The sequence below is a fragment of the Rhinoraja longicauda genome, chromosome 19 (assembly GCF_053455715.1).
Source record: "Rhinoraja longicauda isolate Sanriku21f chromosome 19, sRhiLon1.1, whole genome shotgun sequence".
NCBI classification, from domain to species: Eukaryota; Metazoa; Chordata; class Chondrichthyes; order Rajiformes; family Arhynchobatidae; genus Rhinoraja; species Rhinoraja longicauda.
In genome coordinates this window covers 4,572,227-4,588,617 of record NC_135971.1, presented here as the reverse complement: position 1 = coordinate 4,588,617, position 16,391 = coordinate 4,572,227, and the positions used below count along the sequence as shown (strand labels likewise).

Below are 16,391 nucleotides of genomic sequence, written 5' to 3'. Positions count from 1 at the left end.
ACCATCCAGCCCTTTTACAGAATGTGATTCCCAATCTATGTGCGGAAAATTGAAATCACCCACAATCACTACTCTGTGCTTACTACTAATATCTGCTATCTCCTTACATATTTGCTCTTCCAATTCTCGTTCCCCATTTGGCGGTCTATAATACACCCCAATAAGTGTTGCTAAGCCTTTCTCATTTCTGAGTTCCACCCAAACAGCCTCACTAGTCGAGCCTTCAAATCTATCCTGCCAGAGCACTGCTGTGATATCTTCTCTGACAAGCAATGAAACAATGAAATCCTGGAATATGTAATTGCCAATCGCAACCATCCTGCAACCACGTTTCACTGATCGCCACAACATCATACTTCCAGATGTCAATCCAGGCTCTAAGCTCATCCACCTTTCTTACAATGCTCCTAGCATTAAAATATACACATTTAAGGGACCCATCACCTCTTATTCTCAGTTTATTTCTTTTCACTTCTTTCTCTCCTACATGTTGGGCCTGAGTGTTTCCCTTCTCTGCCTCCTGCCTCACACACTGCCTATTAGCTATCTGTATTTGAGTCCCTCCCCCCAACCGTACTAGTTTAAAGTCTCCGCAGTTGCCTTAGCAAATCTCCCCGCCAGGATATTGGTTCCCCTCAGGTTCAGGTGCAACCCGTCCTTTTTGTACAGGTCATACTTCCCCCAGAAGAGGTCCCAATGATCCAGAAACTTGAATCCCTGCTCCCTGCACCAGTCCTTCAGCCACACATTTATCTTCCACCTCACTCCATTCCTATTTTCACTATCGCATGGCACAGGCAGTAAGCCTGAGATTATCACTTTGGAGGTCCTTTTCTTTAACTCTCTTCCTAACCCCCTAATTTCTCCTTTCAGGACCTCTTCCCTTTTTCTACCTATATCGTTGGTACCTATATGTACCTCGACCTCTGGCTCCTCTCCCTCCCTTTTCAGGATATCTTGGACACGTTCAGATACATCCCGGACACTGGCACTAGGGAGGCAAACTACCATCCGGGTCTCCCGACTGAGTCCACAGAATCGCCTATCTGACCCCCTCACTATAGAGTCCCCTATCACTATCGCTCTCTTCTTCCTTTCCCTACCCTTCTGAGCAACAGGGCCGGACTCCATGCCAGAAGCCCGGGCGCCGTCGCTGCCCCCAGGTAGGCTGTACTCCCCAACAGTACCTAAACAGGAGTATTTATTGCCAAGGGGTACATCCACTGGGGTACTCTCTAGTCCCTGCCTCTGCTCCTTGCCCCCCCCTAACCGTGACCCACTTGTCTACCTCCGGTGGTCTTGGAGTGACCACCTCTCTATAACTCCTCTCTATAACCTCCTCACTCTCCCTGACCAGACGGAGGTCATCAATCTGCCGCTCCAGGTTCCTAATACGGTCCCTTAGGAGCCCCATCTTGTCGCACGTGGCGCAGATGTGGATGTCTGGAAGACTATCAGACTCCCAGATTCCCCACATCCGACACCCAGAACAATAAACTGCCCTGGCACTCATACTCCCCCTTAACTGGGGTTACTCCCAATCAGCTGATTCCTCTAATCCGCTTCCACCAATCAGCTGCTCCCTCCCGTCCGCGCTACTTTTTCAAATGGAACATTGCAGAACGGCTCCTGGGCCTCTGGTAAGCAAGGGCTTCGCGCTCCTTTTTAAACTTACCGCCCGGACGCTGCACCAGCCGCTCCCTCCTCTCCAACGGCTCCTGGGCCGTTGTATCTCCAATCTAAACTGAAGCAAACTAAACTGCGGTCTCCCCGTTCAGTAGATTTCAAAAGAATTCAAAAGCAATCTGTACAGTCCAAGTAATTTTGAGTTTATTTCAATTACAGTATTGGAAGCAACAATGCACATCATTCAAATAAACGCGATCTTTCAATTAGCTTGTCGTGTGTGTCAATGGTTGTGTACATTTTCCAAATCACTGAAGTAACATGAACTGTATCTATTACATTGAACTAGTCATTGAACGACTTTTGACGAGAAGGGTCCAATCCCATAACATTTAAAAAATATTTTCACAAAAGTAATTTCTGTTCCGTTGCCGGACGCGGTTAACGCGTTAAAATGAATGGATCGACAGCTCTGATTCCACTTGCTGTTTATTTCTCTCTTCCCACATTTACATTCCCCCTGGTTTTATTTCCGCGGTCACTGGGGGGTTTTTACGACGCGGAATTTGGGGATTAAATGGGAGCCGTTCAGCGCCGACCTGTTGTCCACCGGGTTTCTGCCCCACAGCCCCTGAGCCCCGCTCCTGACGCCGGTCCCGGGACACGACCCTTTTACACACCCGGAGCGGAACCGGAGCAGATTCTCAGCCACTGGTCATCATCCCAAGGCATGAAGAAAGGATAAAGTTTCTCCGTGAATTTATTCCTAGTGAAGGTGTGGAGATGGGACTTGGTGTCCGCGTCGTAAAATGAAACTGTCCCGGACTCGTAACTGAGATAAACTCCCACCCTCCCGGGGATGGGACGGGCGGGGAGACGGGATGGAGGGGAGGTGACTGCATCAAACTTGTCATCCTCCCGCTCGATCCTCCAGACTCCAGTCTCCGGGGTCAGTGTGAGCGGTCCCTTCCTCTCCACAGACTCTGCGGCGACTCCCAGACTCCAGCCCTCACTCCCCGCCACCTCCACCTCCCAGTGATGTCTCCCCGATGTGAATCCCTCCGATCCCAGCACACACGGCCTGACTGTAAACCTCTTCCCGGTGTCAGGGAGACTCCTCCGGGTCCCGGTCGCTCTCACCCTCTTCCGATCCTCAGACACCTCGAGCCGCGCATGCGCTGTTTCCACATCCAGGGTGACGGAGACTGGGGGGAGAAGCAGAGAATCAGAGAGTCCCCGGGGGTCGGGGGGAGACTCGGGCAGCGCGGCCCCGGGACCGGGGGAGAGGCCGCTCGGCCTGAGGCACAGGCGGGCGGACAACTGAAACCCTGCCCGGGGTTTCACCCACAACCACATCGGGTGGACAACAGACATCTCTCGCGGAGTTTTTATCCAGGGATGGTGAGGGGAATTTCGTGAGGTGGGAGAGGATGGACGGGGAGGACGAATGCAGTGAGTGAGGAGGATTGGGAGATTCCGGTGGGGATGGGGGAATGAAGTGGGTTATTCAGATATGAAGGCAGTTCGGAGCAAGAGGAAATTGAGGTGAGCAGTATTTTGAGGTTGTTAAAGAGGAGGTAGATGTGTGGGGTGGAATTGCCATGATCATAGTGAATGGGGGCAGACACGAGGGGCCAGATGACTTGCCCCTGTTTCTTGGAGTGGAGGGTGAGAGAGAGAGAGGGGTGGCTTGGACCATGGAAGGAAGCAGAGGTTGAATGATCGGGTGTGGACAGAACAGAATGGGTGGAGACTTGTGGTTGTGGGGTCGTTGAAAGAGAGCGGATTCACGGGTGGATTTGATGGGTGTGTACAACTAACACACTGATCTCATTGAGAAACAATATATGAACTTCACTGAGGGACTTGACAATGTTCCGCGTGCAAGGCTGGTCCAGAAAGCGAAGGCAGGTGGGATCCAAGGCGAGCTGGTAAAATGGAACCACAATTGGCTTGGCGGTAGAAGGAAGATTTTTTCTGCTTGTAGGTCTGTGGCTGGTGGTGTGGAGCAGAGGTCGGTGCTGCAACCTTTGCTGTTTATGTTATATGATCATGGCTTGGATGTGAATGTGGGAGGTGTGATTAGTAAGTTTGTGGAGGAAGCAAAAATTGTGGATAGCGGGGAAGGTTGTTAAAGTCTGCAGCAGGATGCAGGGTAATTATCTAAACCTTATTCGCATGCAGGGATATCAAATCACGAGAGTGTAGGTTTATATTGAGAGCAAAGAATTTTAAAGTATATCTGAGATTTAGGTTTTAATAGATCAAGTTGGGCCCAAACCTCTCCTGCATTGGTGCAGCACCCTCTCACCTTCCCTTCCCACTTTTTTCATCCCTCCCTCCCTCCCTCCTCCCCCCTCGCTCCCTAGGAGATAGATTTAAAATTTAAAATGCGAATAACTTTAAAAATATAACACCGATTTCAATGAAACTTCTACCATCTACCTGTCTGTAAAGGTCGGGAAGTTGGAGAGAGGACGACCGTTGGCTGAAAGTAAGTACCTGCTAATAGTGGTAGGAACGGCAGTTTAAAAAGAGTGCCAATAGGGCACTGTTAATCAGTCTGTAAAGGTCAGGAAGTTGGAGAGAGGACCACCGTTGGCTGAAAGTAAGTGAATGGCAATTACAGTGTAATAAGTCAGTTAGAAGAGAATACGTGGATTGGTTGATCATTTAAGTGAGAAGTCTGGTAAATTGGACAATCAGGCAATTTAATTGGTGATATAAGCAAGACTTGCAAAAGGGTGCAGCCCTGTTCGGGTGCTGCCCAGTGGGAAAAGTGCCCAGTGAGAAAAGTGCCCAGTGAGAAAAGTGCCCAGTGAGAAAAGTGCCCAGTGAGAAAAGTGCGAGTCTTTGGCTGCGAGTCTGAGAAAAGTGCGAGTCTTTGGCTGCGAGTCTGAGAAAAGTGCGAGTCTTTGGCTGCGAGTCTGAGAAAAGTGCGAGTTTTTGGCTGCGAGTCTTCGGCGAGGAGGCTGAGGTGAGGGGGTTACAATTGTTTTAAGCCTGAACTGTTTATAGACACAAAGTAATGGCGGAAAAGTTGGTGCAGTGTGTTTCCTGCAGGATGTGGGAAGATAGGGACGTCGCTGGAGCTTCTGGGAGCTACACCTGCAAGAACTGTGTCCAGGTGCAGCTCCTGAATGGACGTGTGATGGAGTTGGAGAGGCAGTTGGATGACCTCAGGGCCATCCGGGAATGCGAGAGTTTCCTCGACAGGACCTATTGTGAGGCTGTCACACCAAGGGTCCAGGTCGAGCGAAGGTGGGAGACTGTTTCAGGGGGGAGTGAAGGTGGACTACAGGAGACCCCAGTGGCTGTGCCTATTGCAAATAGGTATACCCTCTTGGGAACTGTCGGGGCAGAAGACGTTTCCAGTCCGAGTGGCGGACCTGTTGGCAAGGATACTCGACAGGGGAGACCGAAGTCAGGAAGAGCCGTAGTGGTGGGTGACTCCATCGTCCGAGGGACGGACAGAAGATTCTGTGGCAGCAGGAGGGACTTGAGGATGGTCTGTTGCCTCCCTGGTGCCAGGGTTCAGCACATCACAGACCGGCTTCAGAAAATCCTAGTGAGGGAAGGAGATCAACCTGAAGTCGTTGTGCACGTGGGCACGAATGACGTCGGGCGGAAGAAGAAGGAGGTGGTACAGCGGGAGTTTAGAGAGTTAGGAAAAAGACTGAGAAGTAGGACGTCGAAGGTGGTTATCTCTGGACTGCTACCGGTACCTCGTGCTGATGAGGGCAGGAACAGAGAGATAGAGGGTATGAATTTATGTCTGAGGGGCTGGTGCAGAGAGCAGGGATTTAGATTTCTGGACCACTGGGATCTCTTCTGGGCTAGGGGTGACTTGTACAAAAGGGACGGGTTACATCTTAACAGCAGGGGGACAAACATTCTGGCAGGCAGGTTTGCTAGTGCGACACCTGTGGCTTTAAACTAAGTAGTTGGGGGGAGGGGTTAACAAATTGTGAATATGAAGATGAGGTTAAAGGGAATACAGGAGATATTGCAGAAGACTCTCGGAAGAAGTTCTAGAGGGGAAAAGAGATTAAGGGCAGGGCCATTTGTGACCGATGTGAGAGGGGAGGTAAATACAGAAGTTAAAGTGTTCTACTTAAATGCGCATTAAAGTGTTGTACTTTAATGTCTACTGCCGGACCCTGACGTGAGAGGACGCTGGCGTTGTGTATTCGCCGCTTTTCCGTCAGGATAGTTTGTCTGTTTGTTTCTATGCTAATTGTTTTTGTAAAGCGCTTTGAGCATGCGATAAGGCGCTATATAAAATAAATGGATTATTATTATTATTATTATAGTATAAAAAATAAAGTGGATGAGCTTGAGGCTCAGTTAGTCATGGGCAAGTATGATGTTGTAGGGATCACTGAGACATGCCTACAAGAGGACCAGGGCTGGGAACTGAATATTCAGGGGTACACAACGTATAGAAAAGACAGACAGGTGGGCAGAGGGGGGGGGGGGGGTTGCTCTGCTGGTAAGGAATGATATTCATTCCCTTGCAAGAGGTGACATCGAATCAGGAGATGTTGAATCAGTATGGATAGAAATGAGGAATTGTAAGGGTAAAAAGACCCTAATGGGAGTTATCTATAGGCCCCCAAACAGTACCCTCGACATAGGGTGCAAGTTGAATCAGGAGATAAAATTGGCGTGTCACAAATGTAATGCTACGGTGGTTATGGGAGATTTCAACATGCAGATAGACTGGGAAAATCAGGTTGGAAATGGACCCCAGGAAAGAGAGTTTGTAGAGTGCCTTCGAGATGGATTCTTAGAACAGCTTGTACTGGAGCCTACCAGGGAGAAGGCAATTCTGGATTTAGTGTTGTGTAATGATTCTGATCTGATAAGGGGACTAGAGGTAAAAGAGCCATTAGGAGGCAGTGATCACAACATGATAAGTTTTACTCTGCAAATGGAAAGGCAGAAGGGAAAATCGGAAGTGTCAGTATTACAGTATAGCAAAGGGGATTACAGAGGCATGAGGCAGGAGCTGGCCAAAATTGACTGGAAGGAAGCCCTAGCAGGGAAGACGGTAGAACAGCAATGGCAGGTATTCCTGGGAATAATGCAGAGGTTGCAGGATCAATTTATTCCAAAGAGGTGGAAAGACTTTAAGGGGAGTAAGAGACACCTGTGGCTGACAAGGGAAGTCAGGGACAGCATAAAAATTAAGGAGAGGAAGTATAACATAGCAAAGAAGAGTGGGAAGACAGAGGATTGGGACTCTTTTAAAGAGCAACAAAAGTTAACTAAAAAGGCAATACGGGGAGAAAAGATGAGGTACGAGGGTAAACTAGCCAATAATATAAAGGAGGATAGCAAAAGTTTTTTTAGGTACGTGAAGAGGAAAAAAATAGTCAAGGCAAATGTGGGTCCCTTGAAGACAGAAGCAGGGGAATTTATTATGGGGAACAAAGAAATGGCAGACGAGTTAAACCGTTACTTTGGATCTGTCTTCACTGAAGAAGATGCACACAATCTCCCAAATGTTCTAGGGGCCGGAGAACCTAGGGTGATGGAGGAACTGAAGGAAATCCACATTAGGCAGGAAATGGTTTTGGGTAGACTGATGGGACTGAAGGCTGATAAATCCCCAGGGCCTGATGGTCTGCATCCCAGGGTACTTAAGGAGGTGGCTCTAGAAATAGTGGAAGCATTGGAGATCATTTTTCAATGTTCTATAGATTCAGGATCAGTTCCTGTGAATTGGAGGATAGCAAATGTTATCCCACTTTTTAAGAAAGGAGGGAGAGAGAAAACGGGTAATTATAGACCAGTTAGTCTGAAATCAGTGGTGGGGAAGATGCTGGAGTCAATTATAAAAGACGAAATTGCTGAGCATTTGGATTGCAGTAACAGGATCATTCCGAGTCAGCATGGATTTACGAAGGGGAAATCATGCTTGACAAATCTACTGGAATTTTTTGAGGATGTAACTAGGAAAATTGACAGGGGAGAGTCAGTGGATGTGGTGTGCCTCGACTTTCAGAAAGCCTTCGACAAGGTCCCACATAGGAGATTAGTGGGCAAAATTAGAGCACATGGTATTGGGGGTAGGGTACTGACTTGGATAGAAAATTGGTTGACAGACAGAAAGCAAAGAGTGGGGATAAATGGGTCCCTTTCGGAATGGCAGGCAGTGATCAGTGGGGTACCGCAAGGTTCGGTGCTGGGACCCCAGCTATTTATGATATACATTAATGACTTAGACGAAGGGATTAAAAGTACCATTAGCAAATTTGCAGATGATACTATGCTGGGGGGTAGTGTGAATTGTGAGGAAGATGCAATAAGGCTGCAGGGTGACTTGGACAGGTTGTGTGAGTGGGCGGATACATGGCAGATGCAGTTTAATGTAGATAAGTGAGGTTATTCACTTTGGATGTAAGAATACAAAGGCAGATTATTATCTGAATGGTGTCAAGTTAGGAAGAGGGGATGTTCAACGAGATCTGGGTGTCCTAGTGCATCAGTCACTGAAAGGAAGCATGCAGGTACAGCAGGCAGTGAAGAAAGCCAATGGAATGTTGGCCTTCATAAAAAGAGGAGTTGAGTATAGGAGCAAAGAGGTCCTTCTACAGTTGTACCGGGCCCTGGTGAGACCGCACCTGTAGTACTGTGTGCAGTTTTGGTCTCCAAATTTGAGGAAGGATATTCTTGCTATTGTGGGCGTGCAGAGTAGGTTCACTAGGTTAATTCCCGGAATAGCGGGACTGTCGTATGTCGAAAGGCTGGAGCAATTAGGCTTGTATACACTGGAATTTTGAAGGATGAGGGGGGATCTTATTGAAACATATAAGATAATTAGGGGATTGGACACATTAGAGGCAGGAAACATGTTCTCAATGTTGGGGGAGTCCAGAACAATGGGCCACAGTTTAAGAATAAGGGGTAGGCCATTTAGAACGGAGATGAGGAAGAACTTTTTCAGTCAGAGAGTGGTGAAGGTGTGGAATTCTCTGCCTCAGAAGGCAGTGGAGGCCAGTTCATTGGATGCTTTCAAGAGAGAGCTGGATACAGCTCTTAAGGATAGCGGAGTGAGGGGGTATGGGGAGAAGGCAGGAACGGGGTACTGATTGAGAGTGATCAGCCATGATCGCATTGAATTGCGGTGCTGGCTCGAAGGGCTGAATGGCCTACTCCTGCACCTATTGTCTATTGTCTATTAGCACCAAAAGGATGACGCTGAGTAAGGAGGGTTGAAAATCGTCATGCTATCGTGTACCGTTTTGGCTGTAGTTCAGGAACAAACAAACGAGAGGTTTAGTACACAGATTTACACCGAGAGTGGGTGATATCTGGAACATGCAATAGAGCAGGGGGTGGAGTGAGATATAATCACTATATTTGAGGCACTTAAATTGGTGAGGTGCAGAAGAATGCCAATATAATGTGGGCAAATCGATTAGTGTAGCTGGGGAAAAAGCTGGTCAGGGCCGGACTCTGTAATGTACAACCATGGCTCTCAGATCCCAGAGCACTGAATGACTGAGTCTCCACAGCCCTGGTGCAGGGTCGTTTCCCAGTCTCTGCATGCAGTAATGTCTCCTTATCTCAGTCCTGCATGGTGCAGCCCACATTCTGAGAGGGTGCCAGCTCTCTAGAGATCCCTCAGACAGGGGAACCATCCTCCCTGCATCCAGCCCACTGAGCCCTGTAAGAACTCTGTGTTTCACTGAGATCTCCTCCAATACACCTGAACTCTCGAGTAAACAGGCCTAGTCTACTCAATCTCACCGCGCACAGCAAAATCATTGTCCCAGAGACAGGTATTGTCAATCTTTGCCGCATTCAACTCTGTGTAAGGTTTATCATGCTGTAGGTATGAAAGAACTAAAGACCACAAGAAAATAGCAGGATGAGTAGGCTCCACTCCTCAGGCCGGCTCCGCCATTCAATGTGATCCTCACTGATCTAAGATGGCACCAATTCCTGTTCTATGTGAGTTCTCCATAACCGCCAATTTCTCCATCCTTCAAATATCCATCTGTGTTCACTTTGCCTATTGCCAATAATCTGACCTATCACTACCTCCTAGGGCAGAACATCTCGGATGTTCACTGCTATTTATGTTATATTTCTAAGGCTTGGATGTGAATGTAAGAGGTATGATTAGCAATTTGATAGCAGCAACCTCTATGGTCGGCTGATCAGGAAGGCTGGAACGTATGGAATCCAGGGTAGTTAACGAGTGGGGAAAAATGTGGCCGGAAGGTGGGAGGCGGAATTGTTTTTCAGACTGGAAGCCTGTCGCAAGTGGTGTACCACAATGATCAGTGCTGAGTCAACTGTTGGTCCCTATTCATACAAATGATTAGATAAATGACGTGTATGTGGGTGGCATGGCAAGCAGGTTTGTGGATGAGACTAAAATTCATGAGACATGGTGGAGAGTGAAGAAGGTTGTCTAAGATTAAACTTCGTAATGAACTGGGCCAACGGACTGAGGAGTGGGAGATGCAGTTTTCTAAACTTCGAGGGCATCGGTTGAAGTTGTGAAGGGAAAGTCTAAAGTGTTCTTGAACGGCAATGTTTTCAGGCACTGGGTGACAGAGAGATAGCTGCCTTAGGAGGTGTTAGAGGCAAATACAATTTCTATCGGCAATGTTTGCATCTGTGTTACTACAAGGCATTATAAACAAGAAGAGGGGAAACTGAACAGGTTTTACCTCGCTTAATGGCAGATGTTTCTCTCCACAGCGTGTTCATCAAAAAGTGTTGATGGAATTTTTCAATCGGCAAGGCACCATCTGTCACTGTGAGTGCTCTATCTTCATCACTAACCCTGCAAATATTCAGCAGCTGGTTATAAACTGAGCCTCAACAATTTCTTTGAGCTGATACACACAAACATGCAGTATTTCAGTCAAGAGCATGTCCTACCTCCTCTTCCTCCCAGCTTCCTCCTGCATGAAATAAAACACAAATCTGAGCAGACTGAGACGGGACATCCACATCCCGAGTTTCACACAAATCACAACAAGCCCCAGAAATGTTCCATTGCCCAGCATTTATTGTCATCGTCACAGAGACAAATATTGGATATTGCCCGAGAGATCCTACAAGTGTATTAATAGCAAAATAATAACTAGGGGGAGAATAGGTACCTTTAAGAGCAAAGGGATAATTAGGATAGGATAGGATAGGTCCCCTTATGTGCTGGCGACCTCAAGGCATGTTAAGGTGGGTAAATCACAGGACTTGAAGTGTATCTGAGAGCAAGCCTTCAACAGATCGGTTTAACACCGCGTAATTCTTTCCCACTAAAGAGGAACATAGGACAAACTTTCCACATGATCTTTTGATTTCGTGGAGATTTTCCATCTTTTCGGGGAAATTTCAAACATTCGCTAACTCAGTGACAGGATCACAGTAACTCGTCCCAAGGAGACCGCAGGCAGTGCAGAGATCCCGCAGATTATACGGGAGGCCATTTAGTTTGGGAACAACAGCAGCACAGCTCTGGAACAGACGGAGCATTTACCCAGTTCTCAATTAGTGGCCCAATTATAGGAAGGATGTCGACAAAATGGAGAGGGTACAGAGGAGATTTACTAGAATGTTGCCTGGGTTTCAGCACTTAAGCTACAGAGAGAGGTTGAACAGGTTGGGTCTTTATTCTTTGGAGCGTAGAAGGTTGAGGGGGGACTTGATAGAGGTTTTTAAAATTTTAAGAGGGACGGACAGAGTTGACGTGGGTAGGCTTTTCCCCTTGAGAGTGGGGAAGATTACAACAAGGGGACATAACTTTAGAATTGAGGGACAAAAGTTTAGGGGTAACATGAGGGGTAATTTCTTTACTCAGAGGGTGGTGGCTGTATGGAATGGGCTTCCGGTGGAAGTGGTGGAGGCATGCTCGATTTTATTATTTAAGAGTAAATTGGATAGGTATATGGATGAGAGGGGATTGGAGGGTTATGGTCTGAGAGCAGGTAGATGAGACTAGGTCAGAGAGAGTGGTCGGCGTGGACTGGTAGGGCCGAACGGGCCTGTTTCCGTGCTGTAGTTATATGGTTATATGGTAATGCAGCATTTATCTCAGAAATATCCCCCACCATTTTGTGACTGTGCACTTTCACTTCGCCAAACTGGAGTGTCACCCCTCACCTTCAGAAACACCACACTGTCCTTTTGATCCATCTGTTGCTGTAACTTTAAGAGATCCTCCTCAATCGAATTTAAATTCTCTTCAATCTCTTCAAGTTTTTTCTCCATTGTATTTAGAATCTTCTTCTCTTCCTCCCGGATATCTGCCAGTACGCGCTGCTCTTTCCCAGTGAGAATCTGGTGCAGTTCAGCAAACTGGGATGTGATCTTGGATTGAAGGTTGTGTGACTGTTCCTGTGAAATGAAAGGGGAAGATCAATATTTCATGTCACTGATTGTGTTTCCTCACGACCTTGACCGTAACATTTGTCCTGTGCATTTTTATTTGCTTTGACAATTCAATAGTTTGTCTAAATGCTTCTGAAATGTCGAGAGGGTCATCTTATTACCCATTAATCCTCTACCCCCGATACAATACCCTGCTTTACTTTTCATCTGCCCTTTAATTCCTATTTATCCGTCCACCATCCACTGTCCCAGGGATAATTTTACATTCCCCGATTGACCAGCGTGTATTGGGGACATGGAAGGAATTCGACGCGGTCACAGGGAGAAGGCGTGAACCACACAGGCAGCGCCCGAGGTCAGGATCGAACCCGCTCACCAGAACTAGGAGACAGCAGCACTACTTGTGTCACTGCGCTGCCCTGTTATTACACGCATCACAGGGATCAAACCTACACAAGGTCAGGAAATCGAAACTTAAAAGCCTCACCAGAACTCCAGAAATCTTCTCTTTCTGTTGCTGCTCCATTTGCTGGATCTCTGATTTATATTTTGTGAGAGACTGGATGGAAGATTTCACCTGATCCTGGAAGTGTGTTGTGGAATCAGAACATTAAATTGTTTTTTTATTTTTTAAATTAATTTTATTTAAATTTTAACAAAACAAATACATGTATGAACTCATAGTACGCGATGGTACCTACATTATAAATTCGATTATACATTTTAAATTCAATTATACTTGTATTGTTCTGTATTATCTCCCCACCCACAATCCCCCTCCCCCCACCCCCCAGTTAGAAAAAAGAGGAAAAAGGAGAAGCAGAAAGATTAAAAAAATGGAAAGAAAGAAAGAAAGAAACTGGAGACAAGAAGGAAACACTTCCGGCTAATTTCTTATTAAATTCTTTTTAGGGGTATCAAAACAATCCCAAAATTAAATCTTTCCAATTCTTAATCCTAGTTTTAAAGTGAATGGGTTCCAAAGTTTCAAAAAGAAATCATATTTATTTCTCAGATTATAAGTAGCTTTTTCTAATGGGATACAACTACACATTTCTGCATACCATCTTGCAATTCTTATTTCATTGTGATCTTTCCAAGTGACTGCCACACATTTTTTTGCTATTGCTATTGCTATTTTGAGAAATCTTTCCTGATATTTATCTAAAATTAATCTTGGTAATATTCCTTTAGTATCTCCCAATAAAAACAACCTTGAATCCAATGGTATGGTCTTATTCATCAATTGTTCCAAAAAGTTTTTTAGGTCTTTCCAAAAAGGAGTTACCTTCGGACATGCCCATGTGGAGTGTAAAAAAGTACCCACATCCTGGTTGCATCTAAAACAAATTTAAGGTAAATTTGGATTTAAATTGTTTAATATTTTCGGAGTTAAATATAGTTGATGTAAAAAATTGTATTGTACTAAACTATATCTCACATTAATAATATTTTTCATACTTTCTAAACATAATCTTTCCCAACTTGGTTCATCAATGCTAATATTCAGATCTGTTTCCCATCTTTGTCTTGATTTTTGAATTCCTGTCTTTGGACTAGATTTTTGTAACAATTTATACATTGAAGATATAATTTTTTTAGTTCCATTGCCCTGAATCAGGGATTCAATTCTTTAATTTGAAATAAAAACATTGAATTACCTTACTTTTCCCTTAAAAAAGATTGTAATTGATAATAGAAAAAAATACTAATCCCTGGAATTTGATATTTGTTTCTCAATTGAGAAAATGTCAAAAAATTATTTCCTTCATAGCAATCTCCTATATGTTTAATACCCTTCTGTTCCCAGACTTGTAATATTTGATTATTCCAAGCAAACGGCAGTAATCTATTTTTTACTAATGGAGTTTTAGCTGTTAGAAAACATCTTTTATCATTAGCTTTAACTGTTCTCAACAATATATTAATTAAATGTTTTAGCAAAGGTGACTCTTGATCCTTAACTAATAGCTTCACTTCCCATTTATAGATAAATTCTTCTGGGCATAGTTCTTTTATTTTATCCATTTCAATTTTAACCCATGCTGTTTTTCCACCCTCTTGATAAAAGGATGAAATAAAACTCATTTGTGCTGCCAGATAGTAATTTTTAAGATTTGGTAATTGCAGTCCACCTAATTCAAATTTCCATGTTAATTTTTCCATAGACACTCTTGGCATTTTACCTTTCCAAAGAAAATTTCTCACAATTTTATTCAATTCTTGAAAAAAATTATTTGGTAAAGGTATAGGCAGTGTTTGGAATAAATACTGTAACCTCGGAAAAATATTCTTCTTAATACAGTTCACTCTCCCTAGCAATGTAATTGGAAGATTCATCCATTTCTTCAAGTCCTCCTCAATTTTTTTAATTAGTGGTTTATAATTTAGTTTATACAGATTATTTAACTTATTATCTACTTTAACCCCTAGGTACTTCATGCCTTCTTTTTGCCATTTAAACTGACTTTCTCTTTTACATTGATCAACATTAAATTGTTGAACAGTAAAAATGGAATTAAAATGATGTGATTAAAATCGGTTTGCTTTTACCTTAAATATTTCAACAGCTTCATCTACCGGCATGAAGCTGTGAGACTTGTGTTCCCGCGCATCTCGATAAACCAGGCAGATCAGCTTCTTGTCGGTTTCACAAAACAGCTTCAGTTCTTCCTGATGTTCCTCGCAATGAAGTTTACTTTCCTTCTCGGGAATTATTTCCCGATTCAGGCTCAGTGCTCGAGCTTTCTCAGCCAGTCTCGCCAAGGCCCGACTCACCCTGAGGGTGCGGTCTGTAAACACCTCTCTACATTCCGGGCAGGAGTTTCTCCCCTCCCTGTCCCAACTCTGTGTGATACAGGAGCGGCAGAAGTTGTGCCCGCACTCCAGTATAACCGGATCGGTGAAGAAATCCAGGCAGATGGGACAAACTGCCTCCTCCGTTAAACTATCGACCTGACCTTTCGAAGCCATTTTAACTCCGCCACTTCCTGGTTCAAAACGCGTTCCCTTTCGCGCAGCTGCTGAACCCTTGCAGTATCGGGGCACGGCTGAGGGGAGGCGGAGCTCAGCCCCGTCAATCACAGCCCTGACCAGCAAGTGGATGTCATCCACCTTTCTTACAATGCTCCTAGCATTAAAATATACACATTTAAGGGACCCATCACCTCTTCTTCTCAGTTTATTTCTTTTCACTTCTTTCTCTCCTACATGTTGGGCCTGAGTGTTTCCCTTCTCTGCCTCCTGCCTCACACACTGCCTATTAGCTATCTGTATTTGAGTCCCTCCCCCCAACCGTACTAGTTTAAAGTCTCCGCAGTTGCCTTAGCAAATCTCCCCGCCAGGATATTGGTTCCCCTCAGGTTCAGGTGCAACCCGTCCTTTTTGTACAGGTCATACTTCCCCCAGAAGAGGTCCCAATGATCCAGAAACTTGAATCCCTGCTCCCTGCAACAGTCCCTCAGCCACGCATTTATCTTCCACCTCACTCCATTCCTATTCTCACTATCGCATGGCACAGGCAGTAAGCCTGAGATTATCACTTTGGAGGTCCTTTTCTTTAACTCTCTTCCTAACCCCCTAAATTCTCCTTTCAGGACCTCTTCCCTTTTCCTACCAATATCGTTGGTACCTATATGTACCACGACCTCTGGCTCCTCTCCCTCCCTTTTCAGGATATCTTGGACACGTTCAGATACATCCCGGACCCTGGCAACAGGAAGGCAAACTACCATCCGGGTCTCCTGACTGCGTCCACAGAATCGCCTATCTGACCCCCTCACTATAGAGTCCCCTATCACTATCGCTCTCCTCTTCCTTTCCCTACCCTTCTGAGCAACAGGGCCGGACTTCGTGCCAGAGGCCCGGGCGCCGTCGCTGCCCCCAGGTAGGCTGTACTCCCCAACAGTACCTAAACAGGAGTATTTATTGCCAAGGGGTACAGCCACTGGGGTACTCTCTAGTCCCTGCCTCTGCGCCTTGCCCTCCCCCTAACCGTGACCCACTTGTCTACCTCCCGTGGTCTTGGAGTGACCACCTCTCTATAACTCCTCTCTATAACCTCCTCACTCTCCCTGACCAGAGGGAGGTCATCAATCTGCCGCTCCAGGTTCCTAATACGGTCCCTTAGGAGCCCCGTCTCGTCGCACCTGGCCCAGATGTGGATGTCTGGAAGACTATCAGACTCCCAGATTCCCCACATCCGACACCCAGAACAATAAACTGCCCTGGCACTCATACTCCCCCTTAACTGGGGTTACTCCCAATCAGCTGATTCCTCTAATCCGCTTCCACCAATCAGCTGCTCCCTCCCGTCCGCGCTACTTTTTCAAATGGAACATTGCAGAGCGGCTCCTGGGCCTCTGGTAAGCAAGGGCTTCGCGCTCCTTTTTAAACTTACCGCCCGGACG

General features: G+C 45.8%; 1 protein-coding gene across 1 annotated transcript; it reads right to left on the bottom strand.

Annotated features, from left to right (window-relative positions):
* Window positions 1–229: 229 nt before the first annotated feature.
* Window positions 230–14,955, bottom strand: LOC144602592 (zinc-binding protein A33-like). The gene is made up of 6 exons (XM_078415720.1): window positions 14,914–14,955; window positions 11,755–11,988; window positions 10,531–10,553; window positions 10,317–10,432; window positions 2,713–2,831; window positions 230–262 (listed from the first exon to the last, which is right to left on the bottom strand). Exons 1-6 carry the CDS (start codon window positions 14,953–14,955, stop codon window positions 230–232), a joined length of 567 nt encoding a protein of 188 aa, XP_078271846.1.
* Between the last annotated feature and the right edge of the window lie 1,436 nt (window positions 14,956–16,391).